Below are 19,341 nucleotides of genomic sequence, written 5' to 3'. Positions count from 1 at the left end.
TTTCCTCTCCAACTGATCTACTCCTTAAAAACAGTATACTAATATGAGATCTCACAATCCACTTCTTGCACAATTTACTCGTTAGCGCTTGTTTCTCTCTCCATTTAATATATATATATATCGCCGAATTTACCCGAAGTTGAGAGGAGCAAAGCTCATTTTCCTTTTGGGGTAAAGGGCACATGAAAAAAAAGATTAAAAACAAAAATGAAATTCAAAATTAGGGAAAAGAAAAGGGTACTAAAAGGGTAATTTAGGTATAAAATAAGTAACAAGCCAAACCCAATTGAAGTTGGAAGGGGATAGGGAGGTGCATTTAAAGCATTTTGGGTTTGAGGCTGTTCTATAAGTAAGCTATCCATTTCAGACTACCATTCTCTTAGCGTTTGAATTTCCAAGTTTTAATTCTTAAAATAAAATTTAAAAAAAAAAAAAAAAGATTCGCAGAGGCCAGAAACACGATGAGCGTGAACATAACCTCCATCAAAATCGCCTCCAATGGCGTCTGGCAAGGCGACAACCCCCTCCACTTCGCTTTCCCTCTCTTAATCCTTCAGTCCGTCCTCATTCTCCTCCTCTCCCGCCTCCTCGCCCTCCTCCTCAAACCTCTCCGGCAGCCCAAAGTCATCGCCGAAATCGTCGTAAGTTCTTCTCCAATGCTCTGTTTCTGCAACTTTTTTGATTTCGTTAATGGGTTCTTTTAATTTTTTAATTTCAGGGTGGGATTCTTCTGGGTCCGTCGGCGCTCGGCCGAAACAAAGCTTATTTGCACCGGATTTTCCCTCAATGGAGCACTCCGATTCTCGAATCCGTTGCCAGCATCGGTTTATTGTTCTTCCTGTTCCTCGTTGGACTCGAACTCGATTTGTCCTCCATTCGTCGCAGCGGTCGGAGGGCTTTCGGAATCGCCCTCGCCGGAATCTCTGTCCCTTTCCTCTCCGGTATCGGAGTAGCCTTCATCCTCCGTAAAACCGTAGACGGCGTTGACAAAGTCGGCTATGGTCAATTCATTGTATTCATGGGTGTCGCCTTGTCCATCACTGCCTTCCCTGTTCTTGCTCGCATTTTAGCTGAGCTTAAGCTCCTCACTACCCAAGTCGGCGAAACCGCCATGGCTGCTGCTGCGTTTAACGACATCGCCGCTTGGATTCTCCTCGCACTTGCGGTGGCTCTCGCCGGTAACGGCGAAGGTGGGGCCCAAAAGAGTCCGTTGGTGTCAGTGTGGGTCCTACTTTCCGGAGGTGCGTATGTCGTTTTCATGATGGTGGTTATTCGTCCCGGAATGAAATGGGTTGTGCGGCGGTGTTCGTACGAGCACGATGCTCTGGGCGACGCGTATATCTGTTTGACGTTAGTGGGGGTGTTGGTGTCGGGATTCGTGACGGATTTGATCGGAATTCATTCGATTTTTGGGGGTTTTGTGTTTGGATTGGCGATTCCGAAAGGGGGAAGGTTTGCGGAGAGATTGATTGAGAGGATTGAAGATTTTGTGTCGGGTCTTCTTCTTCCTCTGTATTTTGCTTCCAGTGGGTTGAAGACGGATGTGGCTAAGATTAAAGGGGGCAGAGCGTGGGGGCTGCTGGCGTTAGTTATCTCCACTGCGTGCGCCGGTAAGATTCTGGCGACATTTGTGGCGGCGATGGCGTTTCTGATCCCGGCGAGAGAGGCGTTGGCGTTGGGGCTTCTTATGAACACTAAAGGCTTGGTTGAATTGATTGTTCTCAATATTGGCAAAGAGAAAAAGGTTAGTTTGAAAAAAATTAATTTAATGAAAAAATTGTTAGAGACTCGATTCCTTTTATCTGGAGCACTCGTCAAAGTATACCTTTTGTGAGTCTTTACTTTTTTCTCTAGAGCCCTCGAACAAAGTACACTCTTTGTGAGGCTCGACTCCTTTCTTTAGAGTACTTGAACAATCTACACCCTTTGTAATGCTCGGCTCCTTTCTCTAGAACTCTCGAACAAAGTACACTCTTTGTGAGGCTCGACTCCTTTCTCTGGAGTTCTCGAGCAAAGTACATCATTTGTGAGGTTTGACTCTTTTCTCTGGAGCTCTCGAATAAAGTACACCATTTGTGAGACTTGACTCGTTTCTTTGGAGCACCTGAACAAAATATACCATTTGTGAGGTTAGACTCATTTCTCTGGAGCCCTTGAACAAAGTACATCTTTGTGAGGCTCAACTTATTTCTCTAGAGTCCTCGAGCAAAGTACACCCTTTGTGATGCTCGAATCCTTTCTCTGGAGCACTTGAACAAAATACACCATTTGTGAGGCTCAATTCCTTTCTCTAGAGCACTCGAATAAAGTACACCCTTTGTGAGGCTTGACTCCTTTCTCGAGCCCTCGAACAAAGTACACCCTTTGTGAGGCTCGACTCCTTTCTCTGAAGCACTTGAACAAAGTACACCCTGTGTGAGGCTCAATTTCTTTCTCTGGAGCACTTAAATTTCTTTGGAGCACTCGAACAAATTACACTCTTTGTGAGGCTCTCAACTTCTTTCTCTGGAGCTTTTGAACAAAGTACACCTTTTGTTCGATACTTCAATCACTTTTGAGGCTAGCAACTTCTTTGTTAGATATTTGAAAATTCTACTGACATAGTTAAATTTTGGTTGGATAGTTCGAGAATTCTACTAACATAACTAAATTAAGGGCACAAAGCATAACATTCGTACCAAATTAAGGGCATAAAATATGACTATAATACAATGTTAGTAATCATTAATATATATAATGGTATGATATTGTCCACTTTAAGATGTTCGTGCACTTTGATTATCTCATAACTAATTAAGGGATTAAACACGCAGGTTTTGAACGACGAAATCTTCGCCATTTTAGTGTTAATGGCACTGTTCACAACATTCATCACTACCCCCACCGTGATGGCGGTTTACAAGCCAGCCCGCGGCGGCTCCACCCCACGAACCCACCGGAAACTCCACGACCTGTCGGGCGACGACGAGCTTCGGATCCTAGCCTGTCTCCACAGCTCTGGCAACGTGCCGTCCCTCATGGGTCTGACCGAAGCGACTCGCAGCACAAAAAACTCATCCCTCAAACTCTTCGTGATGCATCTGGTCGAGCTCACCGAGCGGTCTTCGTCCATCATGATGGTCCAACGCGCCCGCAAAAACGGCTTTCCTTTCTTTGCCAGGTTCCGGAAGGCCGGTGAGTGGCGCGACCAGATGGCTGCTGCCTTTCAGGCCTACAGCCAACTGGGTCGGGTTAAGGTCCGCCCCACTACGGCCGTCTCTTCCTTGGCCACTATGCATGAGGATATCTGCCACGTGGCGAACGAGAAGAGGGTCACGATGATCATCTTGCCATTCCATCGGAATTGGAGGGTGTTTGACGGCGACGGCAAGGAAGAGGAGGAGAATGTGGGCCATGGCTGGAGAGTTGTGAACCAACGGGTTCTGAAGAATGCGCCTTGCTCCGTGGCGGTTCTTGTGGACCGTGGATTTGGGGCCAATACGGTTCATACGCCTGGGCCTGGGCTCATGGTTGGTGTGGCCCAAAGGATTTGTATCGTGTTTTTTGGTGGGCCCGATGACCGGGAGGCGCTGGAGTTGGGTGGCCTGATGGCGGAGCATCCGGCGGTGAAGGTCACGGTGGTAAGGTTCCGGCCGTCGCCATCGAATGGGTTTGAGGGTAGCAACTTCATTTTACGCCCCATGCACTCCAAATCTGGCGACAACCGTTATAGCTTCTCCACAGATCCAATCAACCGGGAAAAAGAAAAGGTACACTTTTTATTTCTTCAAATAAATTTAATATATAAAAGCACTTAAAAATTCATTTCAAACTCACTGTCAACGTAAATGTTATGAATTGGAAAGCAGGAGTTAGATAATGTAGCACTGACGGAATTCAGAAGCAAATGGGATGCAACAGTTGAGTACACAGAGAAGGAGGCCAGCAACACGAACATGATAGTCGAAGGGGTGGTGGGCATTGGAAAGGAAGGTGGTTATGACCTAGTCGTGGTCGGGAAGGGTCGGGTTCCCTCCAGCATGGTGGTGAAACTAGCGGACCGACCAGCAGAGCACGCAGAGTTGGGGCCAGTAGGGGACATACTAGCCAGCTCGAGTAGGGGAATAGTATCATCAATACTAGTAATTCAACAACATGGAGGAGGTGGTCATGCAGAAGAAGCTCTGGTTTTGAAGATAGCAGAATCGAGTAAGAACGAACAGCCCTTGGCAATCGATGGGGCTTCAACTAATGTATAATATCACAAGTGTCTTCAACTTTATTACATTATAATTGGTAGTTAACTGTATCAGTTTACTCTCCATTTCATAGAAAAGATAACATATTATTATTTCAATTTCAATCCCAGTGTATATGTAATCTTGAAAAGGGTGTGTAAACCACTATCTTGTAGACGTGTTCTAAAACCTTGAAGGAGAGTCTTTGAAGAAAAGACTCAAAAATGACAACGGTGAGCTTGGACGGTTACAAATGATATAGAGCTAGATACCAGGCGTACTGAGCCTCCTAAGATTGTGGAAACCTCGAGGGAAAGCTAAAATAGGACAATAGGGCTTAGATGGTTACAAATGTATATAGCTAGATACTGGGCGGTTGCCAACGAGGCTGCTAGACATTGTTAGACACGTTTTAAAATCGTGAAGGAAACCCAAAAAAACAATAGGATTTGGACAGTTACAAATGGTTTAAAGCTAGACATTGTGCCACTAGGCTCCGTAAGGGTGTGGAAATCTCTCCCTAGTAGACGTATTTTAAAACATTGAGAGAAACCCAAAAAAGACAATATTGACAATATCTATCGACGAATAACAACACTTCATTGTCGTGATCTTCCACGACAAGGTTTTATGGGGTACAGGTCCTCCAAGATACCTCCAAGAGTGGACAATGCATCATGAAATTTTCTGATTTTAAGGTAACCCCTTATCCTCGAAATCTCACTCTTTGAGAATCTAGCTTCCTCCATTATCATATCCACAAGCTTTACAAGGGTGTCCTCCATCGCTAAACTACACAGACCTTCAGCCAACATAACAAATGATGAGAATTCAGGTATATTACCTCTTTCTATAATCTCGATCGTGAAGTCCACGGCTTCCCCGATCAGCCCTCCGCCATTGCAGAGACCACGATAAACAATCTTATACGTTAATGAATCTGGAGGATCAGCCTTCTCCAACATCTCTCTGAAAAGTCTCATGGCTTCATGAGTTCTGTTCCGCTTGAACAATGCTTGGATAACAGGATTATAGGCCTGTGGTGTAAGAACCATCCCTTTCATCTGAATTGATCGAAGAAGCCGACTCGCAACCTGAAGTCTTCCTGCCTTACAGAGACCACTACTAAGCGTCCCGTATGTGACGATGTCGGGATTGCATCCACTCGAGGTCATGGTTTCAACTATATCTGATGCCTTTTGAATGTCCCCAGTCTTGCAAAAGTGAGTGAGGAGTGAATTGTAGGTGAATTTATCAAGCTTCAAGCCCTCCATTATCATTTGGTCCATTAAATGAGCAGCATCCGCCATCCTCCTGCTTTTACAAAGACCATCAATAAGAGTGTTGTAGGTCACTGAATTCCTAGAAATCCCTTGAAGCTCCATCTCATCAAATATCTCCTCTGCTTCTTCAATCCTCTTCTTCTTACAAAACCCATCAATTAATGTGTTATACATAACGACGTTACGTGCACAGCCACTCAACTCCATTTCTTTTAACAGTTTTAAAGCTTCCTCCGGTTTCCCACTCGAACAAAGACTGTCAATCAACATATTGTACGTAAGCTCGTCGGGTCGAGATCCTTTACCCTTCATTTCCTCAAAAAGCTCCATAGCATTCCTGTGATTGTTAGACAAGCAGAGACCCTGTATCAAAGAATTGAATGTACAAACATCTGGTAAAACTCCCTTTCTCGAGAGAAAACGAGCTATTTCCGTGGCCTCTTCGACTCGTTTCGTCTTACACAATGCGCTAATTATAGTATTGTAGGTGACAGCATTTGGGGAGCAGTCCCTTGAAACCATATGATCCAGAATCTTAACAGCCTCATCAATTTCACCTAGCTTACACAGTCCAGAAATCAGAGAGTTGTATGTATATGTATCAGGATCAAAGCCTCCTAAAAGCATTGCATCTACGACTTCCATTGCGTGCTTAGCACGACCCACCTTGCACAAACCATTCACGAGAGTATTATACGTAAACTGGTCGGGACGAAATCCTTCATTTTCGGATTCTTGAATAAAACTCAAGGCTTGATCAATTCTACCCTGTTTGCAGAACCCATTAATCAAGACATTAACAGTGATATCAGTACAGAGGCACCCATATTCTACCATATGTTCTTTAATTCTCAGCGCACCATCCAAATTTCCCTCTTCAATGAACCCCTGCATTATAGTTGTGAATGTGGTCTCATCAGGAGACAAGCCATAACTTGGCATCTCTTCCATCATCAAAATGGCAGGCCTAACCTGATGAGCCTTGCAAAGGGCTTTTATCAAAATATTAAACGTTGAAATATCATGCCTAATTCGTCTTCTAACCATGCTAGAATGCGCAGATTCCACAAGTTTAAGCTTGCTGCCATCCACAAGAACATTCAACAACACATTATAGAAACAGGTATCTGGTTTTATCCTATATTCATCCTCCATTTCTTTAACAATACCCATAACTTCATCATACAGCTCAAATTTTGCATAACTCTTAACAAAAATCAAGAAAATACCTCTATCCACCTCACAGCCAATGAGCTTCATCTCCTCCAAGACGCACCTCATGTACTCGAACGATCCTGCCTTTCCAAGCTTGCGAAGAATCTCCTTGTAGAACGACGAACTAGGCACGAAGTTGGGCTGCTTCGAAGCCCAATTGAATACGCGAAGGGCCGCCACTTCATCCCTCTGGCGACGAAGGGTCTCGATAAGCTGCTTCGGAGTGAAATCAGGAGGAAGATGATGAACATTTGGTGAAGACGAAACACTATTGGACGAAGAAGTGGAGGCGAGGTGATCAGAAACTGACGCAGAAAAGAAGATGGAGGAATTGGAGATGGGTTTAGAGGAAAAAGAGAGGGGAGCGTGCGGGAGAGGCCATGGATAACACTTAACACAAGTGAAAGCCATTGGGTCAAATTTTGAGGAGGTCCGCCGTTACCGTGAAGATGCCAGAGAGCTATTGAACCCTCGCCGGCGAAGACGAAGTGGGTCTCTCAGGGAAGATGATACTGCGAATCTGTGAAGGAACTGCTTGATTCAGTTGAATTCCCGAACGATTTTTAGGGCAAATATCCAACTTTAATTCTTAAAGAAATGCATTTATAGAATATATTATTTTATTCTCAATATTTAATTAGTTTAGTATCTTGTTTAAAGGATATAACTATCAATTTAGAATACATATTTTCTTGATTCCGATTCCAATTCTACTGCTCATTCTGAATAGAATGTTAAACGATTTATGTCAATTTTACGACAAAAATTAAGCATTTTTTAGACTTTCGAACACATGGGACATCAGACATGTAACAGCCCAAGCCTACGTTAATAGATATTGTCCTTTGTGAGCTTTTCCTTTTGGACTCCCTCAAGGTTTTAAAACGTGTTCACTGTGAAGAGAGTTGATTGTTCTCTATGAATTTTCCCTTCTAACTTTCTCTCAAGGTTTTAAAACGTGTCCACTATGGAGAGGGTCTAGCCCTACTTCGACCAGCATCTCGCATGATGATCGGCTCTATACCATTTGTAACAGTCCAAGCCCAATGCTAGAAGATATGGTTTTCTTTAGACTTTCCTGCCCTACATTGACCAGCGTTTCGTCTTTGATTTTTGAAACAAAATAGTGAAACGTACGCACGATAGTAGTAATGTTGATTCAAAAAACCAAATAGTCATCCAACCAGAACTAAATCACTTCCGACTAGCACAAATACAGCAAGAACGAACACGAATGCAGACACCAGAGCATTAGAACAAAGAATCAAGCAATCAATTTCTACCAACTTACAAAGAAAACAACAATAAACCCAAAAGTAGAGAGGATAATGTTTGGGTTAAAGAAGAATGTAAAGCCAGCAATCCAAACTAAAACTGAAAAAAAACAAAGATGAAATTAGCATAAGGTCTCAGCTAACCCCTCACAAGCAATTAGCTTCATAGGTATCAGACTCTAAATGGTCACTCAAAGACAGAAGGTTTTGCATAACAAGTTAAAAGACATACCAGATGACACACAGATTCATACTTGTTCAAGAAGAACAGAAGATTTCCAGTGAAATCTTTAAACATTTCGATTCGTTTTCGAAGGCTTATATTCCAGCACGGCTACGAATTACATCGAGACCCATCTCGGTCGGATCGGTTGCTTGCAGCTCTACTTGTATTCCATCAAGCTCTCTCTTAAATCTGTCCTTGGAGCTTGCATAGATCATCTTGCTTCTGACTCTTGAATTATCAGGAGACCTTCATTTAACAGTTCAATCAGTGATAAGATGAAGTATGCAATCATTGAATGGTTAAGAATTGGCATTACCATGCAATGAAGAAGATTCTGCTTTTTTGGCAATTTTCTTCGGTGACGAAGTCGAAATCATAGACAGCATAACGACACTCATCGGTAGGGAGACTAGCAGCAAAATCCTCGTAACTTTGGCTAGGCCCACCGAGTTTCTCCACAACTACTTGCTTTAGCTTCTCCTCGATCTTAAAGATAATGAAACGATGAGTTCTTTTCGACTTGAGCTCTAGAAACTTTAACTTGCATTCATCATTCACAGCCATTCCTGATGCTGCATTGGCCTACCAGATTCATGAAAGTATATTTTTTAAGCTAAGTTTGTAATATTTGATCACCTTTTAAAGTATCTTCTAACTTGAAGACAAGATTATGCAATAAAAGAGAAGGTTGACTGACACACAAAACACACACATTCATGTAACAATTCAATTCAAGCCTACCCATTACCTATCGCTCGTAACAACTCAAGCCTACCGCTAGTAGATATTATCCGGTTTAGCCCGTTACGTATCACTGAGAAGGTTGATTGACACCCAAAACACACACACTTCATGTGACAACTCAAGCCCACCGCCAATAGATATTGTCCACTTTAGCCCATTACGTATCGCCGCCAGCGATACGTAAGGGTGTGGATTGTGCGATCACACACAGGTTGGAGAAGGAAAGGAAGCATTCTATATAGTGACGATCACACGTATAAGAGTGTGGAAACCTTTCCCGTAGGTTTGAGAAGGAAAGGAGCATTCTATATAGTGACGATCACACATATAAGAGTGTGGAAACCTTTCCCATAGGTTGGAAAAGGAAAGGAAGCATTCTATATAGTGACGATCACACATATAAGAGTGTGGAATCCTTTCCCTACCAAGAGTGACGAAAATACGTAATGGGTCAAAGCATAGAATATCTACGAGTGGTGGGTGCCTCCTTGCAACAACAAAACTCCATACAACTTTGAAAGGAAGATTGAATCTAAAAGGGGGGAGGGGGGAAGTAAAATACTAAAAGGAGGACCCCTGTTCATCACAAGAGATAATTAAGATAAGAGCAATGGATACAGAACCAGATGGAAATTCTCCAGCTCGACCGATCATAAAACTAAACCATCCCATAGTTTCAAACATAAAATCATTCCAACACAAACCAGATCATATCCCAAGATCTCAGAGCAAAACATTACACACCAAAACAATTCATGAACTATTATTATAAATCAACCCAATCCAAACACATTCAAAAAATTCCAGTCAAGTCAGAACCACAGATCAAACACCAAATAGAACCAAAAGAGAAGCTAATCAACAAAGCCACATTTCCCAGAAACCCATTCCAGCAATTTCCCAGAACTTCCCCAGAAACAGAACAGGTCATTTAATCAAACACTTGGGAAGCTACAAATGAAGCAAATGAATCGAAGGGTTACCATTTTTTCTCCTCGGATGCTCGCGGAAGAACTCAAACAACAGTGAAATCGAAGAATGAAGAGAAGAGAGGAATGAATGAGTGAATGCGGGGGAAAGGTTATATTGGGTGGTTGGGAGTGGTAATTATGGTGGGAGTGATTCAAATAACAGAGGAGCGTATCGTGTTGGTGTAAACTGCAAAAACCCTGTTGGAGACGATGATGAGCTTCTCTTCCTTTTCTTGAAGTCGGCTCCAAGAAAAAGCCAGGTTAAACCTTTTTCTGTTTTCTTTTTTTTTTTAGGTCCCTTAAATTTTAAATAATAAATAATACAACCTCAAACTTTTTTTTTTAACCTAATATATCTCTTTTTTTTTTTTATAAATTGAAATTTTTTGTATAATAAAATTTTAAATTTTAATTATGTGTTTAATAAGAGCCTAATTTTTTTAAATGTAAAATTAGTAAAAAAATCTATAGATACAAATTTAAAAATTCAATAAACTATTATGAATTATATTAAATTTTAAAAAAAAATCAAAAATTTATTAAACGTTGAAAATTCAGAGAATTATTAGATATTTTTTAAAAATAAATTAGAAAAAATAAAATTGAGAAGAATTTAGATTAAAATTAAATTATAAGTTTAGTTTTTTAAGAAATTAAAATTTAAATTATACGTCTAAAATAACAATTAAATATAAAATTTTAAAAAAATTAACTACAAAATTAATTAAGATTTATAAATATAATTAGTCAGATTCGTGAATATTAAAAATATCAAATATGATTTATTAAATATAAAATTGAAAGTTATGAGATTTATCAAAGGAAATTATTTATATCAAAATTGAAAAAAATTAAAGAAATAATAGATATTTTTTAAAATTCACGCACTAAATAATTATAAATGTAATTTAATTAAAAAAAGTATATATTTTGGTCTTCGTATAATTTTCACTACATATATATATAATATTCGGCGGCTGAGCCAATTGAGCAGTGGCTCAGGCGCCGGCTTAGATATTTATTGGGCGTTGACAATATTAAGAAGTTTTGGATACTTTCTGTCGACTCCAACCTTTATTTAATTAATTAGTTTGAGAATTTTGAAAAATATAATTTAATAAATTCAGTGGGCCCACTCCCGCTCTATCGCCGCGTCAAACTAACGCTATCCCCTATTATTATATATATATATATCTAAATTATCAAAAAATATTTTCATTTTCAATTTTAAAATTTTGAAATTTGTTTCAAAATAAAGCAAATTTATAGGCAGAAAATGTAAATTTGATTACACACATATATGAAATAAACAAGTGTGATTGATACATGGGTTAGTTTTCAACCGATGTGTCCGAATAAACTAAAATGGTCAGATGTGTCTCGAGACATGGCACAACATCAGAAAGCATGAGTCATATTGTTGAAAATCGAGATGCGACATTGTTGTATCGAACGATTAAACACGCATGAACGTTTGTGACCAAACAAGCTTTGATTCTGCATAAGCGATATTTGATTAGCGAATGCAAACTTTGCCTATGGTCCGATGTAGCCACAAAGTTGGGCGAAAAATGAACATGAAGCTTGAATTCTCCTAAAGCTAGTCTACACGGTTGAAGATTGAGAACTGGAGAGTCATATCAAATCTTTTTGTAGTTAACGTTCCACTCTTATTCACTATTTTCTCATTTATTATCCCATTTATTTTAATTAGTGAGCAATGAAATCAGTCCAACATGAAATGAAAAGAATATGATTGGGCATAAATCAATATTTTAATTGTACATTTAAGTTAGTAATGTGGTAAAATTTCAGACATTTATGGTGAACAATAATGAAGTAGCAAATCTAGAAACAAATGGGGATAACATTTAAATTTTAAATTGGTGGGTTATTGACTATCCAATAACATCTTATGTGGACAACTTATTCCTGTGTCGGAGGGAACTCATGTTCAATATAAAAGAAAAAAGAAGACCAAGAGAGAGCCACGCCTTGAAAGAGAAAAAAGAAGACCAACGGGAGCCACACTTTGAGAGAGAAAAATCAGATTAGACAGTAGAGCCTCTGCTGTTACCTGCTATGAAACTAGAGAAGAAGAAGAAAAATCCTAAACCAACTGCTGTTGACAGCAGAAGGAAGAAAAGACCAAGAAGGATAGATTAGGGCAAAGAGGTGGACGTGAGAACTCAAGGGAAGAGAACTTCCATCAAAGAACAGCAACAAAGCTGGATAACTCTCTATTCCCTTGCTCTTTTTTCTTATTCTATCAATTTTATAGGATTAAAACGTGGGTTCCTCTGTTTAATTTGGTTTGTATGGAGAGCTAAACTTTATAGAAGAGGCGAGAGAATTTTATATAGTCTAAGTATGTTGATGGTATGATTTTGGTTTATTAAAAAGTTGTGGTTAATGATTCACATGTGTGTTTCATTAGCTAATTAGCTACTTTACTTACATAGTTGTTCTCTTATTCGAGAGAGAGTGAGCAACGAAATCCTCTTTAATACTTTAGTTCCACTGCAGACTTGGAAAGCAATAAAAAGGTTAGAAATAATTCTAATAGAAATTAAAAATGATTATTTGTTAATAGAAATTAAGAATCATTACGGAAATAATCAACCTCTGGGCTTGAGAATCTATTAACACAAACTAAAACCTACCTCATTATTGTTAATTTCCTCCGTCACCTAATTTCCAAAAATTCACTTTAAATGTTACTAAAAAAAACTCACCTAATTTAATTTCCATTATTGTTAATTTTTTGTCACCTAATTTTCAAAAATTCACTTAAATATTACCCAAAAACTCACATAATTTCCAACGATAAAATTAACAAAAAAGTAAAAAGGTTATCGTGAAATCGATAATTTATTTATTAGTTACGAGTTTTAATAGTGTATACTTGATACGAATTTTTGCAATCTTCCTCTTTCAACTCTCAATTCCCAAATTTTTTTTCTTAGGTTTATGTATCTTTTTCTTATTTTATAAATTTAATTATTTTCTCGTCCCAGTGAATTGACTACAATCATCTCCAATCTCATTCCACTGTGGCTTGAGAATCAAGCCAATCGGTAATCCATCTTAAACACGAACCATGATGAACTGTTTGATCTGTTTTGGAAAGTCCCATTCCAACAGATGAGAAACTCCGAGAAGCCTTTTTAAAACTATTTCATTTTTTTGCATTTTTAAAAATTCAAGGACATTAGGATGGGAAAGTACAAAGTTTGGGACATTTTTATTAATTTAAACAAAAGGAAATGCAAACTTAAAATTTAATATATTAGTTTATACTAAGAAACACACACACACATATAAAGAGAATCACTTGAAGTCGGTATCATTGCTCCCCGTGTCGGGAACAAAAAGCAAAAAAGACCTGATAAGGAACAATGATCATGGATCCCACCAGGTCTAGTACAGTAGAAGTGTAGATTCATTACAATAGACTTTTCAAAAAAAGAAAAAAAATCAAAAAATATAGCCATTACCCTAACGCTAGTACGATCGCTGTGTAACATTTCGATCCAATTCTTGATACAACCATTTAATGGCATTATCGTTTCCCGAACATAACACGGTGTAAATTCAAGTATGAAAGCATATTAACAAACCACAGACAGGAAAATCTTGCCTTGGAAACAAAACCATTTCAATGAAGGCTTTTCCCAATGTGTGTGATATGAATGCAATCACGGGTGCCAATTGCTTGGCGGACACCTACCGCCTCAAGCTCTCCACTATGTAGTCTGCATAGAGGTCCCTGCATAAAAAACAGAACAAATACAATCCTTCATCAGTTCAAAGCTGGCTATTGGTACCAGCAAAAAATTATAGATAAGGGAAAATTAGAGTAACCATTGCTTACATTGAGTGTTGTACGGCGTTGAAGGCCTCAGCGGCTGGCAGAAAGTCATTCACAGCTACCTCTTTGTTCTCATTCTTCTTGTCTGAATTGGTTTGTCAAGAAACACTACAAATTGAGAATAAAAAGATATAGGGACGATCGATTAGGATGACACTGTAAGTTGGTTTTCGCTGATGATGTTAGAAATGATCAAACTAATTTTTAGGATACAGTCTTCAAAGAAGCGACGAATCTCAGCCAATCGATGCGGTGGGAGCTCCTTGATGTCGTTGTAGTGACGGTATTCGGGATCATCGGCACAAACAGCTATAATCTTGTCATCTTTTTCACCCTGAGTTAATTAATGATTAGAACTCTCTTTTATTTAAGAACAAAAGATGGCATTTATTCGAGAGGAGTTACCTGGTCAATCATAGGCATAAGGCCTATTGCTTTAGCCCTCAGAAAACATCCAGGAAGAACTGGCTCCTGGAAATATTTCAGAACAACATCAGGTAAGATGTGCGCCGATATTTTTAAAAATACAACTTTCATTAAACAATTAATTGTTGTTGTACCTGCATGATGACCAAGACATCTATGGGATCGTTGTCCTCGCAAAGAGTCCGCGGAATGAAGCCATAGTTATGTGGGTACACAACAGATGAGTAAAGAATCCGATCAACCTGAATAAACATGGGCCTTTTATCCAACTGATGACGGATAAAATCCACCAAAAAAAACAAGTGATTAGCTTATAATTACCTTAATCAGACCAGTTTTTTTGTCAAGTTCATACTTCACTTTGCTTCCTTTTCCTATTTCAACTACCTGCATGATGAAAATTAATCAAGATTCAATTTATGCATCAACATTCATCGTTAAAATTTTGGTGAAACTTCAAAATTCTAAGTTGCTGAAGTGCTAATATATAAAGAAGAAAATAGGATAACAATTAAGAATACTCATCCGCCAACATTCAACATCAATCCGCGACTGTAAAAAGTTACTATGGTTCAAACCTGATGGCATTATCATGAACTTATATCACATCTAATACAACCATCTTTAAAAAAAAAAAAAAAAAACATATATGATATTATGGAATTCAGAACAGCATCCTTACACAGTTGAAAATCTTTGGAGCATCAGGTCCTGAAAAAGAATTAAAAATTTGTTTATCAGTAGATCATTCTAGCTATAAAATCTCCTCCACATAAAAGGTACATAAATGACAGTGAGGTATAACGCATGCCTATTTCAAGATCATGCCAAGGATGTGCAGCAACAGATCTCCTAGTCATTGATGAAAGTATTCTCTCATTCAGTGGTGGGTATGGAGAAGGACGAGCATTGATGGTTGTTCCATTTGAAGGAGCCATAAGAGCAAGCTGGAAGTGAAAGCAGCTAATCAGAACATCTACTCTCAAAAGAAAGTTCAATTTGAGGGTATCGTAAGACACTAAAATACACACTTCCAAGCATCTTAACCAAGGCCCAAATCTTTCAACATCATTTCACATCAATACTTATAGGACTATTACAATCACAAAACGGAAAATTTATGCCTAAAGGATGTAACAAGAACCTTACGTCATCAAGCTTATACTGAACCTTATCATAAATAGATAAATGAATAAAGTTAAAATTAAGACTGAACATATCTAAAAACAACTGACTGGCATATGAAAGAAAATGGTGCAAGGAAAAGATCGATCTCTAATATATGTATGGAGCTCTCTCGACAATAAATAAATAAATAAAGAAACGTAATCGCAAGTGCCCATTTAAAACATTAAACATCAAATGCGATCCAAGAGCTCATGCAACCTGTACAACTTTGGAAAGTCAAGACAATTGCACCGTATTTCTCGTACTTCTCCACAGGTTTATCAGATTCAACCAGTCAACATACTCTAATCAGAGAAGAATAGAGTATTAACATACATTGCAACATCAACTTGCACTTTCATGGGTAAGAAATCAAGATCTATAACTGTGAAAAGAACAACCAAAACAAAAGTCCAGGCAGAGGCATTCAAAAGCAACACAAAATACGCAGTCACATGTCTTCTTCGCAGATTTTATACATTCACAAATGCAGACACTGGTTGTTCCGATTCAGAAACTAATGGGCATCATCACGATTGTCATTGATCGATAACCAAAACATCAACAACAATTCCATCAACTTCACATATCTTTAACAAAACGCATGTGACAATTGACATTGCCCAAGGAATAAGATAGGTCCCAAATATTGATTTTAGAAAGAGATTAGAAACGACAGATCCAAAGACCGCATGCTTCTTGACTAGACTACTACGTCCACTCATCCATATCAATATTCATAACTTCGAGATACGAAAAATATCCGTCAAGCGTTCACGTATGAATTCATTTTCTCTTCTCTCTCCCTACGTCTCTCTTTTGGACTATCTGCTTACGTTCTCTTTAGTTTCCACATCTCTGCCTCTTTATTCGGGTAGGCATGTAACGGAGGAACAGAAATCAACGTTTTCGTCACAACGCCTCTTATAACCACAGATTCACAGTGCTTTCATAAGCAGATTAACGGCAAAAAATTAGAGCAAAAAATCTAAACAAACAACGATCTCCTGGATCTAACATACCAGCATCTGCCATGTAAATGATGTAGAATGAAGACAGACATATTTCATAGAAAATAGATTCATAAATCACAACATAGTTCCAAGCCAGTCAAAATCACCCATTCGCTCCGTAACTCAAAAAAAAACTGACAAGAAAAAGCAGATAGCAAACAGATAATATAAAACAAACAAGATTCAAAACACCTTCCAGAGTGGATCTCCGCGAACGCAGAGATATCCAGAAACAAAAACTGATCAAACAAAAACCAAAAAACAAGAAACCGAAACTGAAAGCTCGAGAGATCAAAGATCTGGAGCTCAAAAATCGAACCTGAAAGCTTCAAAGGAGAAATGGAGAGCAAAAACCGAATCGCAGATCTCAATGCAAGAGATTGAGGATGAAGGAAGAAACGGCACGAAATGCTCTGCACCAGAGAAAGCAATGAGGAGCTGTACGTTACACGTTCCCGCTCTCTTCCTCTTGCACCATTTTAAAGGAAACGAAAGCGAAGAGAGAGGGGCGAGAGCAGACAAAAGTAAAAATCCTCCGGTTTCTTTTAGCGCATTAAAAAAATTAAAATTAAAAGAATAATAAATAAATAAAAGGAAAAAAAAAATGCGTATATTCGGGGAAGCAAGTCTATCGTGTTGCTGTTTGTGAGTCAGTACACGTCATTTCGTTCCGGTGAGTCAGCTGGAACCCACTAAGAAAACGGAGACGGAGTTTCCTTTTCTTAATTAACGCCCATTCGGTGCGGTTTGATTGGATTGATCAAATGGCGTTACCGTTATCTTATCGTTAGCCAAGCTGATAAGGAGAGGAGTCATTATGACGTGTTTGGTTGAAAATTCATCGTTTTATCTCTTTTTCTTCCCATTTTCTCGGTCTTTTTTTCCTTCGTTTTATTTTATTAAATATTTTAAATTTTAATTAAGTTCAACCATTACTAAATATAGATTATTTTAATTAATATCTTATTACTGAGTTACCAAAAATGGACTCAAAAAATAAAATATTATATTTATATTACATTAATCGAAATTAATATGAATATAGGCATGACTCAGCTATATAAAATATCTACATTCCACGAATAAATCAAAACAAAGAAATTAACTATAAAATCCAATGACAATTAAAAAATTTAAAAGCAAAAATAAATATGTAATTCAATTTTTTTTATTATATTTATAAAAAAAGAAAAAAAATTAACGGTGCTTCGGTGGACGGTCACACGTGTGCAGAGGTGCAATCGCATAAAAACTAAGCTGGCAAATCGGCGGTTGTTTAGGCGACAATGGACGTCTCCTCCGACACCGACTTTTAAATTAGAATAATTCAATTTTAAATAATTGATTTTTCCACGTGGATCCTTTGTTAACCAATTTATAATTGTTTTTTTTTACATATATTTATTACTTATCCAACATTTTTTTTTAAAGGTGAGCCTAAGTAATAATTAACATATATTATTTTTTAAAATTTCTTAAATTTATTTATCGTACTAAAAACAATAATAATTCAATTTTGCACCTTTAATTACATTATTCTCGTGACATATTTTACGAAATAGCATCAAAATGGACGGACACAAATGGAAGAAATAAGGGGAGGGAGTGACCAAAAGCGTAAAAAATACAAAAGATTTACGTGGCTCGCCTGTCCTCGTAGATGATGCAATTATTTAGTTCTTTATGCACTTAATGTGAGCTAAGCTTTATCGTATCACATGTTTGATTTAACCTATTTTGAAAAGAAAATAAGATGGCGGGCCACATCATGTCGAACAATTAATCGTACCTATCAAACAAAATATTAATTTATGTTTTTATTTGATAACAAAAATTATATTTTTATTCGATATCTTAACAACTTATATTAGATGATTTTATTTATTATACTCTTTAATTTAACGGAATAGACTAACACAAAAAATACATGTGTTGACTCGAGTCCAAATGCAAGGTTGTTAATATGTCGAATTAGTACCCTTAATATGCCTTGTTCTTTCGGAGGTCAAAAGGCTAGTGGGGATAGAATGGGTTCCTTGGGACGAAGAGGAACCAATGGTTTTTAGGGCATTCGGTACAATATGATCCATATTCTAATTAAAGGATTGAAAACTTTAGTAATTTAGGTTCGAGTTTCGAAGTTTGAGGATAGACGAGTTTAATCAACTAAACAAACGTTAGATTTTTAAGGTTTCGTTTGATAATCGTACTTTTTTTTTCATACATATTGATGTTTCTTCGTATTTAGAATTTTTAGAAAATATTTAAATAAAAAAAAAGTTTTTTTTTAATTTTATTTTGAAAATATTGTTAGGAAAAAAGATAATAATAAAAATAAATAAATAATAAAAATATTGTTTATAAGGCTATGAATGACGTTCTTTTTATATATCTTTTTGTAATAAAAAAGAATGTAAATATCCTTTAATATCTCATCCACCAACAACGAATGAATGAACTAACAATTAAAAGAAAAACGGCGTCGTCTCTTATTATATTTAATTCAGTTAATATTGTGAAATAGAAAATGAGAATACTGGGCAAAAAAATAATTAAGGTAACTGTACGATGACAACTCAACACGCAAAATAAAATAAATACAAAACTTTAATACGTGGCAATTTCTTTTTTACTTAAAAAATGGTCACAAATTCCTCTTACAAAAAAGAATAATAATAATAATAATAATAATAATAAATAATATATATATATATAAAAATTAAGATTAGATGTGAGGACACTAGAAGACATAACAAAATACCATATTGTAAATTTAGCAACCATTTTTATCTTTTTCAAATGCAGTAAGTAATCATTATTTACTTCGTGTATATCACAAATACAGCAAATAATCATTATTCATCTCGTATATATCACTGGTCAACGCAATAAGTTAGATATAACAACAATGCATTAACATTTATTAATTTAATA

The 19,341-nt window shown here is 37.5% G+C and overlaps 4 protein-coding genes across 4 annotated transcripts; 1 reads left to right on the top strand and 3 right to left on the bottom strand.

Moving 5' to 3' along the window:
- The first annotated feature begins 363 nt into the window (after positions 1 to 363).
- Positions 364 to 4,340, top strand: LOC111453157 (cation/H(+) antiporter 20-like). The gene is made up of 4 exons (XM_023094133.1): positions 364 to 641; positions 719 to 1,744; positions 2,814 to 3,749; positions 3,849 to 4,340. The coding sequence occupies exons 1-4, from the start codon at positions 462 to 464 to the stop codon at positions 4,236 to 4,238; spliced, it is 2,532 nt and encodes an 843-aa protein (XP_022949901.1). The 5' UTR covers positions 364 to 461; the 3' UTR covers positions 4,239 to 4,340.
- Positions 4,341 to 4,398: 58 nt separating this feature from the next.
- LOC111453158 (pentatricopeptide repeat-containing protein At3g53700, chloroplastic-like) lies at positions 4,399 to 7,281 on the bottom strand. The gene is made up of 2 exons (XM_023094134.1): positions 6,473 to 7,281; positions 4,399 to 6,388 (listed from the first exon to the last, which is right to left on the bottom strand). The coding sequence occupies exons 1-2, from the start codon at positions 7,124 to 7,126 to the stop codon at positions 4,817 to 4,819; spliced, it is 2,226 nt and encodes a 741-aa protein (XP_022949902.1). The 5' UTR covers positions 7,127 to 7,281; the 3' UTR covers positions 4,399 to 4,816.
- Positions 7,282 to 7,972: 691 nt separating this feature from the next.
- On the bottom strand, positions 7,973 to 10,140 carry LOC111453110 (actin-depolymerizing factor 1-like). Its single transcript, XM_023094063.1, has 3 exons — positions 9,943 to 10,140; positions 8,532 to 8,797; positions 7,973 to 8,461 (listed from the first exon to the last, which is right to left on the bottom strand). Exons 1-3 carry the CDS (start codon positions 9,943 to 9,945, stop codon positions 8,308 to 8,310), a joined length of 423 nt encoding a protein of 140 aa, XP_022949831.1. The 5' UTR covers positions 9,946 to 10,140; the 3' UTR covers positions 7,973 to 8,307.
- Positions 10,141 to 13,249: 3,109 nt separating this feature from the next.
- Positions 13,250 to 16,885, bottom strand: LOC111453108 (soluble inorganic pyrophosphatase 4). The gene is made up of 9 exons (XM_023094061.1): positions 16,727 to 16,885; positions 15,039 to 15,174; positions 14,910 to 14,938; positions 14,549 to 14,614; positions 14,362 to 14,469; positions 14,207 to 14,272; positions 14,015 to 14,135; positions 13,805 to 13,886; positions 13,250 to 13,699 (listed from the first exon to the last, which is right to left on the bottom strand). The coding sequence occupies exons 2-9, from the start codon at positions 15,163 to 15,165 to the stop codon at positions 13,657 to 13,659; spliced, it is 642 nt and encodes a 213-aa protein (XP_022949829.1). The 5' UTR covers positions 15,166 to 15,174; positions 16,727 to 16,885; the 3' UTR covers positions 13,250 to 13,656.
- Positions 16,886 to 19,341: the final 2,456 nt, after the last annotated feature.

This window comes from Cucurbita moschata, unplaced genomic scaffold, assembly GCF_002738365.1.
Source record: "Cucurbita moschata cultivar Rifu unplaced genomic scaffold, Cmos_1.0 Cmo_Scf00015, whole genome shotgun sequence".
NCBI lineage: Eukaryota > Viridiplantae > Streptophyta > Magnoliopsida > Cucurbitales > Cucurbitaceae > Cucurbita > Cucurbita moschata.
The sequence above is the reverse complement of the archived record's forward strand: the minus strand, read 5'-3'. Positions and strand labels throughout refer to the sequence as shown.